Source organism: Tinamus guttatus, unplaced genomic scaffold (genome assembly GCF_059628265.1).
Source record: "Tinamus guttatus ecotype Peru unplaced genomic scaffold, ASM5962826v1 Tinamus_guttatus_pri_ptg000171l, whole genome shotgun sequence".
NCBI lineage: Eukaryota > Metazoa > Chordata > Aves > Tinamiformes > Tinamidae > Tinamus > Tinamus guttatus.
In genome coordinates this window covers 4465069-4481381 of record NW_028288705.1, presented here as the reverse complement: position 1 = coordinate 4481381, position 16313 = coordinate 4465069, and the positions used below count along the sequence as shown (strand labels likewise).

Below are 16313 nucleotides of genomic sequence, written 5' to 3'. Positions count from 1 at the left end.
AAATGGTCTCATTCTTCTAGCTGGATAAGTTGCCAAAAGCTTTAATAACGCAGAAAGGAGACACTGCTCGTATAACAGGGGTGCTCCGGGCAGGGCAACCTCACTCGTGCCAGAGAGCAGGATTTTGTGAAAAAACTGAGACACGCTGGCATGGAGCAACCTCTTAGTGACACTCAACCATCAGGTTAGGAGGAAAGTTCCTCGAATTTTTGATTAACTATTTTATTTATGTGCAGGTCAGATAGGAGGAAAACTTTTCTCGTCGATGGGTCAGTTAGACAGCACAGCAGACCCCATTGGCAAAGTAGGAACACCCCGTGGTGTGGGCTTTTGTGAGGCTTTTACATATGTAAATATTATATGTATATATATACACTTAATATATTTATACACGTTTAATGTATTAAATATATATATATTTTATATATATATATATAATATATATATATATTATATATATATATATATATATAAATAGAGAGAGAGAGAGAATTGGTGCTTCTGCTCTGGCCCAACAACTTTCCAATGCTGTGATGCGGCTTATTTTAATTAGGTTTTGGAGGGTTTCTAATTTATTTTTTAAGTATGTGTTTATTCATTTTGTTAATGGAAAATGCTTGCCTGCTGCTTAGACCTTCTAAAACATTGGATTATTTCCTCACTTATTGTTTTTTAGGGGCATTTTTCAACTAACAGTCTCCAAAATGAAGGCTGGTATCAACATACTGGCAATATATTTGGAGTGTTACATTTTCGTTTACGTCCATTCATCTATTAAAAAATAATAACAGTAACGGCGCGAAACACCCTTTTCCCGCTCATTTTTACAGCACGGGCCGTTCCGGGGCGGGACGAACCCGCCGCTATGGCGGCCCCTAGGCGGCGCAGGAGGCGACACTACAACTCCCGGCGTGCAGCGCGCTGCTATGGCCGGGACTACAGCTCCCGGCGTGCAGCGCGGTTGCCTCCTAGTGGGGACTACACTTCCCGGCTTGCAATGCCGCCACTTCCGGCGGCGGGCGGAAGTGGCTGCTGGGAGGTGGCATGGCGGCGGTCGTGGAGGCAGAGGCGCCGGAGCGGGAGCCAGAGCAGGAGCCGTTGGCGGGGCGGAAACGCCCCCACAAGAAGAAGGCGGTGAAAGGTGCGGGGGGCTGTGCGTGGCCGGCGACCTCGTCGGGAGCCGCGCCTGGCGGGGAAGGCCTGTGCTGGGCCCTCCTGTGTGTGGAGCATGTGGCGTTTTATATATATATTTATACACACAGACACACATACATATAAATACACACATAATGCACATGTTAAAATGCAGCCGTCATGATGGAAACCGATTGGAATTTTTCTATGCGTGTGTGTTTGCGAGTAGCACGTAAATCTGACATATGCTTATATATATATATACGCACACACATATACATATACACACGTTTATGTGTAACTCTTTGGATCAATAGTTTTTTCAAAGGCAGGCATGACACGTAACTGGCGCTGCACGAGCCCAGCCGAGCGCCTGCTTCGGGTTAGTCCCTGTTACGTGGGGAGGGGGGAGAACGGCTGCTGATAACGACAAAAAGGGTTTGAGCAGACATTGCTGTTCTGTTCACAGTCGATGAATCTGAGCTCCTCACCGTCCCAGATGGATGGAAAGAGCCGGCCTTCACCAGAGAGGACAATCCTAGAGGGCTGCTGGAAGAAAGCAGTTTTGCAACGTTATTCCCAAAGTACAGAGAAGCGTACTTGAAAGAGTGCTGGCCACTGGTCCAGAAAGCCTTGAGCGAACACGTATGAAGAGTTGTTTGTTATAATACCGTATTTTATTGCCTAGGACATAGAGATACTGCATAAGTTAGTGCAAGTAGTGTGGGTCACCTCTCCAGTATTGCCATATTTATATTCAAAATATGCTTGCATTTACAATTTGTTATAGTGTAGTATTTCAGTGGAAGACTGTGTAGCTAGACCTACATTTCCTTATGATAGTTAAACTTTCAGTGAAGCTCAGTGCAGCAGCAAGAATCTAGAAACTCATAACTTAATTGCACCCAAGTAGAAAGAGATGGGAGAGATGTATGACATACATATTCAGTCACGTTTTTTTGATTTTTCTTAAGCTGGAAGTTATTTTAGAAATTCTTGAAAATGGATCTTCATTCACAGTATAGTGTTCTGTTTCTTAACATCTTAATGCTGAGCTGAATTCTGAGATATTCTTGTTTAGGGATTAATTCACTATTTCTCGTCAAATTTGCAGTTTGTGAATGCAACGCTGGATCTGATTGAAGGTAGCATGACTGTCACTACCACTAAGAAGACTTTTGATCCATATGCAATCATCAGGGCTAGAGATTTAATAAAACTTCTAGCAAGAAGTGTTCCATTTGAACAGGTCTGTACTAAATCTTGTCAGTTTGTAACAAATTGTATTGTAAGTGTTAAAGAATATTACATTTTCAAAGTTTGGGACTTAGAGGTAATCACCTGAGGTGAGAAGAATGATCCCTGGTATTTCCCTGACTGCTCTAAGTCGTGCGTCTGCATTCAAATGGTGTCATCTGCTTCTTGTGTCTTTAGGCAGTCCGCATCCTACAGGATGATGTTGCATGTGATATCATTAAAATAGGATCTTTAGTAAGAAAAAGAGAAAGCTTTATAAAAAGAAGAGGACGACTTCTTGGGCCAAAAGGATCTACTTTGAAGGTATTTCCTATAGGTGTAGTGACTGTGAAGTTCTTAAACCTGAATCTTTGTCAGCTTGGTGGCTTATTTCTTGTTCCTTTTCTTCTTTCTCTGCTTGTGTGTGTAGGCCCTGGAACTGTTGACAAACTGTTATATTATGGTGCAAGGAAACACTGTCTCAGCCCTTGGACCTTTCAGTGGGCTAAAGGAGGTAAGGGGAGACATGGATATTTTGTGCAGCGAAATTCTGGGCCCAGCTCTAGGGCATGATCATTAAAAGCAGGATCTGGCAACCTGAGAAGGGTCTCACTGATTTTCAGCTCTGTGTTAGTAACCTCTGTTTACCTCGGTGGCCATATGCTTAGCTGCTCATTTTCTTTTAGTCTCTGACTTCCTTCTGTCCTTGAAGTAAGGACGCTTTCTAAAATACCCCCCTCTTTTTTTTTTCAATTGGGAAAGAAAGAAGAAAAGTGGGGAGGATGTCTTCAGATGTTTCTAAGTAATATTTTTATTTTCCTCTATTTCTGCTTGTGTTTATGTTGCCTACAATGGGGAATTTATGTGGGTTTTTAAATAAGAAGCTTAGGAGTGGAAATATTGCAGTGTTAATGGCATGTAAGCTAAGGGAGCATCTAATGTTTTTTAGTAAGATGTAAGTAGGGAATGCTTGTGAAAAGAAAAATTTTCACACGATGCTGTAAAATCTATAGTAGCAAGGAAGCATTATGTGTGCTGGGATGTATTAGAAACATGACAGACTAGTGATATTTCTGAACTAGTGTGTCTTCAATTTGGCTGAGCAGGTTAGCTTTTTCAAGCTATCTACAATTTTGGAGTGATGGGGAATGTTTTTAAATTCCTTTCCAAGTTTCAGTCTGAGAAATTTTAATTCAATATCAAAATTTGATTAGAATTTGATATACTTGCTAAACTTTTTTAATTCTTTTTTCCTTTTTATTAAATATAGGTTAGAAAAGTTGTTCTGGACACAATGAAGAATATACATCCCATATATAACATCAAGGTGAGTATGTCTCAGTGTGCATCTTTGTTTCCAATAAAGTACTATTTCTTGCTGTAGGACAATAAACTACCACAAGGCAAAAAAAAAAAAAAAGTATATTTTTTTAGAACTTCTAGACTGGGCTTTTAAAAAAAATCTCAGTTTGATATCTTTCTCTTCCCTAGGGTATATTGCCATCATATCATTAACAATATCTGAGAAAACACCAAAGGAAAAGTGTGCATTGACTTTCCTTCCCCTCATGATTGATTGCCTGATGTGCTCTTGTAAACTGAGCATCTCTTCCTGGGGGTTTAGCCCCTGTCTTGAGACATGTTTGTTTTTCTGGTTCAGCTGTTCACAGTTAACCTCCCTGCGACTAATTTCTTTATTACAGTGAGAGGTGGAAGGTTCAGGTGATGAAGACTGAGAGTTTAATAAATGGTGAGATTAGAGAATTTAGTAAAATTTAAAAGTTGGAGATCTTGGGTACTATTGTAATAGCTTTTTTTTGTTTGGCTGGTTGTTTTTTTTGTGTTTTTAATAACTTCTCTATGATATTCTAAAACTACCGCAGACTTTGATGATCAAAAGGGAATTATCAAAAGATCCTGAACTGAGATCACAAAACTGGGAAAGGTTTTTGCCTAAGTTCAAACGGAAGAACTTGAAGAAACGGAAGGAGCCAAAGAAGAAGAACGTTAAGAAGGAGTATACACCATTCCCACCTCCACAGCCAGAAAGTCAGGTCAGCTGAAGTTGATTACACGGGCGTATGAGATGTTTGGAAATCTTGATCTTGGCCGCAACAAATTGGAAGCCCTCTTCTATCAAGTTCTGATTTCCTGATAGTGCATATATGACTGATAGTACATAATTATTTCAAGCTTCTCTTTATTTGTCTGTGCAGATTGATAAGGAATTGGCAAGTGGCGAATACTTCTTGAAAGAAAGTCAGAAGAAACGAAAGCGATTAGAAGAGATAAAGGTAAAGTTGTTCTCACCATTCATTTAACAATTATTTGACTGCTCTCACTTTCATTTTTGTGCCTTTGACCTGTGCTTGGTATCTTTATTGGTAACTTTAGGCAAAACAAGCAGATGCAATTAAGAAAAGACAAGAAGAAAGAAATAAAGCTTTTATTCCACCAAAGGAAAAACCAGTTGTGAAAGCCAAGAAAGGTAACTTTTTCTTGTTCTTAAACTTTCTGCAGTTGGTTCTTAGGCTAACTGATTATGTATCCATGTAGCTGAAGGCAGTAAAAGAACTGAAGAAAAGCAATCCTAACAGTTAAATCCAACCCTGGGTTTCTAGGGAGAGCAGAAAGATCAAACAGCCCATAGCTCTATACAATGGCAGTTTTCTGGGGAGCAGCCTCATGATGGAAGTAAAGAGGCTGCCTGAACTAGTCCTTTTGATGACATCAGTGCTGAGCTTGTGAGTTGTAGTGAAGCTGCATAGTTTTTGCACTCAAATGCATGCTTTTTGTTTAAAGAAAGCCAAAAGCAATACTTTCTTGGAAAGTTGTGTCACAAGTAAGTGTTGGTGTAAGATAGAGTAGTAGTTTTTCTTAAAGTTAGCAGTAAATTTCACGCTGTATGAAGGGTAAGAACTTTGTATTCTTCCACAGATATTTCTTTAGTGCATAAAATCCAATACAAGCTTTCTGGATTCGCTGATTTTACTACAGATTTATTGCAGTAGATATACTGTGCACCTGTTATTGTGTGTATTACACAAAAGCTTCTTACAGACCTCCCCCCCCACTTTTTTTTTGAGAAGAATCTGTGTTCTGATGCTCTTATTCATTATACAGCACTTGTGTGTGTGTGTGTGTGTGTGTGTGTGATGACAGTAAACTTTCAAAATTCTGCTATTTCAAATAACTCAAATACTGTGCTCTCCCAGCTGTTCTGTTTTGAACTTAAATCCTTTAGTCTTCCAAGAATAAATTATAACAATATTTTGAATTTAGAGGAGATCCTAAACGGACAGCTGATACCAACTGTTGGAGGTAGGAATTGTGTAGGGAAAAAAAGAGTTGGATCCAAACCCATGGCTCTTGCCCAAAAGGGAAAGCACCACAACTGGGCTAGCAGAGTAGATTATTGACACTGCTCAGCATTAAGCATCTACCTGAAGTCCCCTGACACTCTCTGCAGAAATTTCATACGAAAAAATCACAGAGTTGGATCAAAAGTGTCTCCTCCCTGCCCCACAGATTCTGTTTTCAACAGTGGCCAGTGGTGCATGGCCAGGGAAGGAGCGTAAGAATGGGACAGGCGTGTGTGGGAGCCCATCGTCTTAGTTAAATGGAGAAGGATGGAATGGCATGAATGGTTCTCCAAGTGTAAGAACTCGCTGATAAACTTCAGCCCTCGTCTTGGTGGGGCATAGCCCCAAAACAGTGATTATGTGTTAATTAGTGGAATATCTAAGGGGAGGATGATGATAGTTTGTGTATGTGCAGTGTGTGGCACATTTTCAGATGCAGATGTAGAGGTTTTTTGGTTTTGTTTTTTGTTTTTTTTTTTTTAATCTTCTCTGAATTTTGCTCAAAGATGCTTGTGAAAAATAGTAAAATAGTTTCAATAAAAGTTATTATAATGGCTTTTAGAATCCTTAGTAATATAAAGCAGAATCTCAACCAGTGCTGCAGGACAGAATTCAGTGTTTGTAGATGTGTAGTCATCTTGCAGACTGCTATAATGTGGAAAAAGTAAAATTCATGTTTATTATTCTTGTGCTTTTTTTACTGCATAGCCTCCACTGAGAAGAAAATTGATATTGAAGCTATAAAGGAAAAAGTAAAGAATGCAAAGAAGAAGAAATTAGGAGCGCTTCCAGTGGAAGAAGTCAAACTGAAGATTGCAGCAGATGAAAAGAAAAAAAAGAAAAAGAAATAATTCACTACCCAAAATGCTTACTTTTCTCCTATTCTAAAAAACATTTTCATATTTGGGAGATTTGAGACTTAAAAGTTTAACAACTTATTGATGTCAGCATATAGTGTACATGAGGAAGGACTAGGTAGAGATAATTCTCTTCTCCTAAACACGCTTAAATAATGGAGCTAAAGCAGCTGTATAAAATAGTCAAGGCTGATGAAGAAAACATGCTCTGACGTATTGCTTGAGAAAGTAAAACTGTATTTGGATAATACCCATGTTTCTAAAAGAAGAGTTTTGTAATACAATCATTTTAGGAGGTTGGCACAAACTCTTAGACATCAGGTTCTGAGAACTCGGTGGGAGGCCAAGGTAATCTTTTTTTGTGAAAGACTATTAAACTAGAAGCAGCCTCAGTTACAATGATAACTTTTGCAAAACAGACAAGATCTATTACTATATGCTTTTGTTTCTGTAAAAGCTAATTATTATTGTGTCTTGTCTTGGTGTTAATAAACTATTTTTAATAAATTTGTTCTTCAGTTGTCTAAATAAGTCATCTACCCCAAAACCTCTGTCTTGGTTTTCTGGAAAACATTTCCTAGTTTAAGGTGAGAATTAAACAGCTATAAAGTGTTCACAGAATCACAGAATGGCTGAGGCTAGAAGGGACCTCTAGAGATCAGCTAGTCCAGCACCCCTGCTCCAGCAGGGGCACCCAGAGCATGGGGCACAGGGTGGCATCCAGGTGGGTTTGGAAGATCTCCAGAGAAGGAGACTCCACAGCCTGTCTGGGCAGCCTCTTCCAGGGCTCTGCCACCCTCACAGGAAAGATGTTCTTCCTCACATGGAGATTAAATTTCTTATGTTTCAACTTGTACCCATTCCCCGTTGTCGTGTCAGCAGCCACCACAGAGAAGAGCCTGGCCCCATCTTCCCTACATGTCCCCCATGTTGATCAAATCTCCTCTCAGCCTTCTCTTCTTCAAGTCACCTAATCAACTGATTTGTGTTAATAAGCTTCCATGTGTTAATGTTGCCTTGGAGAGAATGTGTTACAAAGCAGATGTCCTTCCATGTTGAATAGTGCTACAGGATAAACTGATACCTTTCTCTAAGGATAGTTATTTTTGAATAGATTGGGTTATAAGAGATAGGGTTATGTATTTAACTGAGCCCCTTCTTTAAAGGAAGTTCAGAGGTTTTTGGTTTCCTGGAATGTGGTGTGATGAAACAGTTACAAGAACAGCTGATGTTATTTAACGTCTCAGATTAGAGAAGCAAATGTTACAGAGCAACACAAAATTCATGATCGTGTCTGAATGTTTTTGCCAGATTTTGGAATTCTGGTTGCCTGCATATGCAGTGCAAATGATATTGCTAGAGCACTGCACCTCCCTGCTTTTAGGTTGGTAACATTTTGTTTGAAATTAAAAGGTGAAAACACAACCCTTTCCTTGTCTACACGTATGAATAAGGACTTGAGGTAGCTGTGATTGAACAATCAGTACATGTGCACTGGGAAGCAGCTAAAATTTAGGGTGAGGATCAACAGTGGTCTTGAGTTTCATGATCACTTCTTGCAACAACTCAGTGAAGGGGGAAGAATGTTCTCAGTCCCCTTTGTTATCTCATAGTAATAGAGCATTCTGTCCTCTTCTCTGCCACAATAACTAGTTTCAGCAGGTGCTGTGCTACCAAAGGAGCTGAAGCATGCCAGTTTAAATGTCACAGGGTGATCTAGTGGCTTCTTAAAGGGTTACAATTAAGAGCAAGGCTGAGTATGACCCTGTGATCACCAATGGTTGCTTGAGTGCTAGTGCAAGCGCTAGCTTCATATCCCCTGCAAAATGTGGCTGTTTCCCAGCTCCGTGGGCAGAGCAGCAATGCAGGGATGCCCAGCTCGTCCCGGTGGCAGCCTGCTCTTGGAGCTGGGCCTTGGGAATTTTGGGCTTCTTACCCACAGCTGTGGCATCTATGCAGATTTTGCCTCAACTCTATAGTAAAATCCCTGGCAGACTTCAGGGAGTCTTTTCCTTCTCCTGCCAGGGGGTGAAAAAGCTTTTCATTGTGTTCAATCTTTTTAACTTGTTATGGCTGACAAGTTTCAAGGATTGTTGGCTGGATATTTACTTAGTTAAACTGGAAAATCAAGAAAACCCACTTCTAGCCCTTTAGACAAGTAATTAGTGTCTATATACAAAGGGAGACTGGCTGCATACTCTTAGTCCGTGCTGTTACTACTGGTGCTTTTGCCTTGCATTTGCAGAGAGAATGTGGCTTTACAATTTTAACACTTATTTGTATATAAAAAACCCCTAAAGAACAGAAAAAAATGTGAATTTGGAAGTCTGAGAAAGTATTTTTGGTATTGTCAGGAACAGTGTGAACTACTGCAAATCATTCCCGCTAGTTTTGGAGGTCAGGAAGTAGTGAAAAAGTAGTGGAAAGCTGTATTTTAGAGTGACAACTTACCACATTTTGCATTTATTATATGGAAGTTGAGAGCATATGTCTTAAAACAGGAATAGACAACTGAAGTGTTTTGGTGGTCAGGAGGGAAGTATCTGGATTTTTGGTTGTCCTTTAAAATGGTATTTTGTCTGAAAGATTCTGTGTTGTAAGGCTTGTTGATTTTGATGGTGTTTTTGTTTTTCCTGAGCTCCACTGACTTGTGGCTTTTTTTAATGAAGATTTTTATTTGGAATTTCCTTAGGGCTTCTGAAGTACGTGGTTAAAAATGCAGCACTGTGAATGTTTTAACCTTTAGCGGCTCTGTGTTTGTCCTGTTCACAGCCCTGCAGAACAAGCAAAGACTAAACGCAGCAGGAGAGATTCCAGCTGAGCTCATGCCGGCTCCCTGGACACCATAGCCCATGACCTTCCCTCTCCTGCGCTTCTCTTAGCAGTAGGACCTGGACGCTGAACCAGGCTCTGTACCAGTGTGGGAGCTCCTCTGTGCAAGAGCAAAGTCAGTTCTGCTGCCTCTGCGCTGCTTTTCCCAAAAAGCAAGAAGACACATGAGGAGGAAAGTAACTGCCCTTTTTCACAGATAGACCCAGCTTTGCTTTTGCAGTGAAGCTTGTATATTTTAAGACTTCAGTCTGCCTGGTTTGGCAGAGGGATTTGGGTTTGGCTCTTTCACAGAGAGGCCAGTAGGGATATTAAGATCGATGTTTTTAAATCGTTATAATAGTTTTAAGGTTGTTGAGAGAGAGAGAGAGAGAGAAGAAAGATTGAGGCGTACATAACCACATGTAAGCACAGGTGAAGCTTCCCGGTATAGACAAAGAAAGTGTCTGAGAGCAGATCCTAAAGAGAGAAGCACCAGCACTCTCAGTGCACAGTGAGACTGGGGAACGAACTGCAGGCTGCGGATTAAGAAGCTTACAGGGGTCCAAAACCAGCCTGGTAAATGTTCATTTAGCTGGCCAGCTACGGAGCACTGAGCTGCCTGTGGGAGCACCGGGGAGCCGTGGCCCAAACCAGCCTGGTAAATGTTCATTTAGCTGGCCAGCTACGGAGCACTGAGCTGCCTGTGGGAGCGCCGGGGAGCCGCGGCCGCCATGCGCGCAGGCCGGGGCCTCAGCAGGCCGAGGGCCGGGCTCGTGGGCTGCAGCCGCCCTGCAGCGGCTCTCGGTGCTGCGGGGAGCTCCCCGTGCCTCCGTGCGCGGCCTCGGCAGCACGTGCGGGCACCCCCGGGCCCCTCGCACACTGCTCCGCTTCAGGAAAACAAGAAAAACCAAGGGTGGGTTTGGAACATGGAGGCTGCCACCAGCCTTCCTAGCTGCAGGAGGGAACAAAGGTGATCATTTTGTATCTCTAAATCATCTGTGGATGCAATCAATCTCTCTATAAATCTTTCTGCTGCCAGTACCTTGTGCATAGGACAGGAACGAACTGACCTAACTGCTCTTGCAGTCTTCTGCATGTGTGTTATTCACTGGCAGGTGCTACGGACCAGTATTTCTGGACGATCCAGGTGGCTGGAATCACCAGTGTGAAGAATAACAGCCTTAAAACAATAACGGAGATGCAGTACTCATCACATGCAGGTCTGTCCCAGTCTGGATACCATCTGGAATCACCTACAAACAAAACAGATTACTTGTTTTCCGGCATATCTGCACCAGAGGCAACAAACAGAAGTAGTAATTTTGGTGATACTTACTAATGACTTTGTCACGCTCAGCATTTTCTGGAGACAGAAAAGAAATGAGCATAAGCAGACTGAAACCTCAGCAGTAGCTTGCGTCTAAGCAAAAGGCAATTAACTGTGAGCCTCTCAGTAAGCTAGGAAGCTTTATATGGGAGCTAGATTTCTTTCCTGCAAGCTACAGTTCTTTCCTCCAATCTCCCAGGTGTTTTCCCAAAATTACAGCTTTTACCAACAAATTCAGTGCTTCTGGCAGGGGAGGGGGAACAAATAAGGAGAACAACATCTTAAATGGCAGCCGCTGCATGACCCAGGCTGTGACCTGCATGACCAGCAGCATCTGGAGCAGACGCCATCCCACCATAGAAAACTGGCCATGTTCCCCTCTCCATAAGCACCACAGAAACCTTGACCTCGCAGTGCATCCTTCAGGAGCTGGAGGCTGCTGAGCATCATGTCCCACCAGCATCCTTTCAGGGACCTTTGCTTTTCTACGTGTCCCTGGGGAGGAAGGTTGCTTGTCTTGTACTTACTGCACAGGTTGTTGGCGCACTGATCGCCCTGGCACTTGCTACACGCTGGTCCCCTCTCGTACGGGCGCCTTGGGTAGTTGCCACTGCAAAGTAAAGCGACACTACTCTGAAACCACCCTCATGAGCAGAACGTTAACTGCTAGTCAACTGCTAGGTATTTATATATATTTATGTTATGATTTCATCAGCACCAAGGGAATCTTGATCCAGGCGTCCCCTTGCCTTCCAGCACTGAGAGGCTGCATAGCAAGGATCAAGACAGCAAGGGAGAGGACAACCTGGGCAACCACTGGATTTTAGCTAGGGAACTGACACCGTCAACCAACAAGATACTGGAAATTCTAAAAGGAATTAGGTGTCTAAGTCGGATTTAGCTGCCTAAAGCCTTTCCTGAGCAGGGCTAACCTTCAAAACTGACCTCAACTAAATGTCACAGTAAGGACTGGTCGTCCGTTTTTCTCCCGACCTACTAACATGGAGTGTAGGGCTGTGTGGGGAATGTTTTTGTGCTTTGGCACAGAAAAAGATCCGCGCCGTTTCAAGGCATCTTGTTGGGGAAACAAGGTTGGTTCTTTGAGGACAAAGGATGGGCAATAGCAACGCCAAACCTCCTTGAGTTCATGGGTTGTCATAGGCTTGGCCCAAAACATTATGTACATAAAGTTTTTAGATTTAGGTTTAAACTGTGGTGGCATTAATTAGGTGAAGAAGGTTTTAAAAAATCCATCCTAGTGGCAGTTAATATCCTACAAATGATGCATATCTAATGCAGTAACAAGCAGCACCACATCTTTGCCCTTTCAGAAGGATCTCTGGATGAATTTGTGCCTTGAGCAGGCCCAGCCACACAACTCCAGATTCTCATACTCATGCTAAGACTATGAGTTAAAGCACTGCACATTGCTCTCTCAATATTTATCCAAACCATTGAGCTACAGGCTTAATTATGCAGGCCAATGTGTAAATATTTGCAGACTTTGGGCCTGTGCCTTGGCAACCATCTGGGGCCCTCTTGGCACTCAAGAGCAATAGATCAGTTTTCAAATGATTGCTTTAGTATGCTAATTTCAGCATCTTGTATTTTACCCTTTCTGACAGTGCCATTGTTTTTTGGCTATGATCTGTAGTCCTCATTAAGCCACAAACAGTTTGGTGGTCAGGGTGAACATCTTTCTCTTTTGGACACCTTTTCCCTCCACAAAACATGACTGTTAGTGAGATGGCCTGATCACATAAGGCTATGAGCTGCGGGATGGCAGCAGCCAGGCAGAAAACTTGTAAAATTTTTGTAATAAAAAAAGCTTACGCCGGTCCATAGTTGCAAATAAAATGTGCTGCGTTGGTTCCAGAGAAGCCCGTCACGCTTGGACAAAAGTGAACAGCACAGCCGCATTTGTAACTTGTAGCCCAAACGATCTGAAAAGACAGGCATGTTAAGACCTGTGGCCAAACCCTTGTTTTGTCATCCGACAAGAAGAAGTCTTCTGGCAAGGCAGTAAGTTCAACCTCACATCCTGTATGCAGCTAAAAGGTTCTGTGTGTGACCAGCAACACAGGCTCATGGCTTAGGTAGTGAAATGCAATACCTACCTGCGTGTAATGACCGCACACTCGTCTACAGCTATTGGTCTCATAAGAGTAGTAATTGACCTCATTAAACCAAGAAGTGATGGCTTCTTTTGCAGAAAAAATCTGAAATGAGCCTGTCCACAGGTTTTCTCCAACAGGAGTGAATTTGGGGTGAGCTTTCCCTGGCTCTTTGAGGTAGATATTGTGTTCGAATATGCATTTCTTTGCCCAAGCTTTTGCAGTCTTCGCTAAATCTGGATCCCAGCTCTGCAAAATAAGGACAATTAAAAATCACAGAGGTATCTTACCAGAGCAGTAATTAAGCAGGAGTAATTCAGCTGTAATGTGGATAAAACCGGATATCAGTATCTTACATGTTGCAGTTTTACTTGTTTGTTGCTTCTGTTGAGACTCACAGAACCTTATGCTACATCATTTTACAGATTCATGTCTGATTTGTGTTTAGTTGCTCATTAAATATAACGGAGTTTTGGGGGTAGTTGGTCACCTTGGTCAGTTGTTCTCTTGAATAATGAGATGTGTAAATCAATCACATGGAGTATTCATAAGCATGTTGGAATTTTGGGAGAAATTAAGCTCAACCCTTTGTATTTTGTGACCCCAAATGTTAGAGCTGAATTTGCATTGGGCAATCACTCATTTGCTTGCCTATTCAGATTGTATAGGGTTATAGGAAGGTCTTTGTTTGTACTGTAGGTGTTTTCTCTCCTTCTTTGGAGATATTCAAAAGCCTCCTGGACCCAATCCTGGACAACATGCTCTAGGCGACCTTGCTGATGCAGGGGAGTTGGACTAGATGACCTCCAGAAGTCCCTTCCAACCTCAGCCATCTTGTGAGTCTGTGATTGTGTAATAGTATTAATGATGCTCATATAACGGTATTAACGATAATTCAGTTTCAAGATACTTTCCTTTTTTTTCTGTAAGTGCTGTAAGTCAGCTATTGGAGTGTGTGCAAACATTTATATTTACAGAGTTGTGTCTGATTGTTAGTTTACGAAGACTCATTATGCTGATTTTACTTGTGAAGTGAAAATACTAACCTGCATGGGGGGAAAATGCACAGGACATGCAGGTTTTCTTACAAATATCATAGCTGTTTGGGAAAAAATAATTGCATGTTTTTTTCCACCATGTATCTCTCAGAAATAATTCCACAGCTAGGATGAGCTGTTCTTTGATTTGAGGAAGGAAAATTGATCATTTGACTGCTGACTAGTAATGCAAGGCAGCAGCAAAGTAGAATATGCAAAACCATGAGGCGTTTGAAAGTCTCTTTGTGAATCCCTAGTGAAACTAGTGTGAATATTTCTGCTCATTTTGCAGAGCCTTGGATCAGACTTAAAAGCAATTTAGGAGAATGTGTAATACAGAACAGGAAAGAGGAGTCACCTTAGTCAAAGAAAAAAAGTGTGATTCAGCATTCTTATTTTTTAACAGAAGTGTTACAAATGTCGCTGGTTGTGTGTTGTTACTTGTAGTCTCTATTAAAAAAATACTTTTTCAATGATAGAAATGCCCGGAATTCACACTCTTCATTTTTATGTATTTAAACAGACAATTACCTACATTAAAATGAAGTTCCCTGTGACATAAAGAAATCATCTTGCTTCCTCATTTTCAAAATGCTAAAAGCCATTTAAAAATTAATAAACATGCTGTTTGCAATTCCATTACTTTTACTTTCATAATTGACTTTGTCATGCATTGTACTGCTTCTTTCACATTAACAGTTTCCTGGGAGAACTCATACTTAAGACTAGAAAATGATGAAAATTAAAGTTATCATGATTTGAATTATTGTGTTAGTTGCAATAACCTTTTTTTTTTTTTTAAGCCTTTTTTCAGGGAGAAGAATTTCAACTCTTTGGCATTTTAAAAGGAAAAATCAGGCACAAAATCATGGTAATTTTAAAAGACAAATGCTGTCCTCAATAAAATGTACTAAGATCTTCCTAGTGAAAGGCCAATAAAATAATCTTGATAGAGTCTGGAACAATATGCACTGGCAGCTCCAAATCACACTGGATATAATTCTTAATGTCCAGTTGAAGAAATCTGAAGCAAGAAGTAAGTGAATTGCCACTACCTTTGTTAGAGTTTGATCACCAGAAATAGAAAATGGGCTTTTTTTTAAATTATCTCTGGGGTTCTGTTCTGGTGGTGACTGTGTAGGATGTTAAAAGAAGCGACTGAAGAAAGGGAGATCAGAACTTGGCAGTAGCTACGATCCATATGAAAGATTTGGGGAGATGATCCCAAGAGGAAACACTGAATAACACCATGGTTACCCAGCAAAGCAAGAGAATGAGAGGCAGCTCCCAACCTTCTGGATCAGAACAGCTCCAGGATGGGCCTGTCCCCAGGTATAACAGCTTTGTGTATGCAGTTGCAGCCTCCTCCTTGCTGTACGCCACTTTCAGGGGATTTAGGATATATTTTTCTCTATGTGTATTTTATATATTTTGTATATCTTATGTATATATATATATATATACTTGCACTGTGCTTGTAGATATCATACTAGTGAGAAGAGAGAAAGCAGAAAGGCAAAATGTTGTGTGGGCGGAAGTCTCAGCAGTCATTTCTGCTGCACTTGTTCCTCTTCCCTTTTGAGCCCCCTGCAGCCCCTGTGCTCAGGAGCAGCTGTTCATAATTCTCGTTTGGCTCCCTGGCTGTGAGAGTCCTGCTGAGAAAGTGTAAAAGAAAGCTATGCAAAGGATTTGGTCATCTTCTCTGTCCTCACCACTTTGAACGTGAAAGTTTTGCTCAGTCTGCATCAAAATTACACCCTGGACAGTCGAACTGCAGTGCCTGGGATTGAGGAGGCTTTTCACAGTGCAAAGCTGCAGCATAAGGTTGTAGGTTGAAATCTTGACTTTCAGAATTTGGTAATTAAGCAATGCAAAACAATGCACAAATATATCCACTTACCACATCAACCTATCTGATAATCTCAGTCTTATTGTCTGCCTTAAAAAAATTGCTGTTATGGCCCTCCCCTCTTTTCCTTCTAGAGCCTGTAGTTACAAAATAATTTCTGAGTCTTTTAAGCACCATTGCAATGTTACCCACTTGCAGGTCAGCTGTGAAGGTCCCTTACCATGTAAAGCATGTTGCTAGCTTCCGGATTCACTGTGGACCGGAATCTGTTGTGGGTGCTCACACACTCCTCAATAAATGCTGGATCTTCAATATCAGGCAATGCAGATGGTCCATAGGAGCTGTAAGAAGGACAGAAGTGCAGTAAGGCCAGCACATGAGTAAAAAGTCTGCTTGCCATGGTTCTCAGCCTCTCATCTTCGGCTTTAAAAGAAGAACAAAAGTTCAGCTGTATAAGGTGCTTTTAACTGTGCAGACAGCGTCTGCTTGGAAGGCTTGTGGGCTGGACTTTATCTTGATGCATGGTATTTGTGTCAGGAAATGAGTCACTTTGAGCAGCGTTGCTATGAGAATAGGGAAATTAAGC

General features: G+C 41.5%; 2 protein-coding genes across 2 annotated transcripts; one reads left to right on the top strand and one right to left on the bottom strand.

Moving 5' to 3' along the window:
• Positions 1-1022: 1022 nt before the first annotated feature.
• KRR1 (KRR1 small subunit processome component) lies at positions 1023-6583 on the top strand. The gene is made up of 10 exons (XM_088522975.1): positions 1023-1141; positions 1604-1779; positions 2249-2383; positions 2569-2694; positions 2801-2884; positions 3641-3697; positions 4254-4424; positions 4587-4664; positions 4765-4858; positions 6441-6583. Exons 1-10 carry the CDS (start codon positions 1045-1047, stop codon positions 6581-6583), a joined length of 1161 nt encoding a protein of 386 aa, XP_088379101.1. The 5' UTR covers positions 1023-1044.
• Positions 6584-10441: 3858 nt separating this feature from the next.
• On the bottom strand, positions 10442-16248 carry LOC104570944 (glioma pathogenesis-related protein 1). The gene is made up of 6 exons (XM_010218002.2): positions 15948-16248; positions 12845-13090; positions 12561-12670; positions 11255-11337; positions 10737-10763; positions 10442-10653 (listed from the first exon to the last, which is right to left on the bottom strand). Exons 1-6 carry the CDS (start codon positions 16125-16127, stop codon positions 10502-10504), a joined length of 798 nt encoding a protein of 265 aa, XP_010216304.2. The 5' UTR covers positions 16128-16248; the 3' UTR covers positions 10442-10501.
• Between the last annotated feature and the right edge of the window lie 65 nt (positions 16249-16313).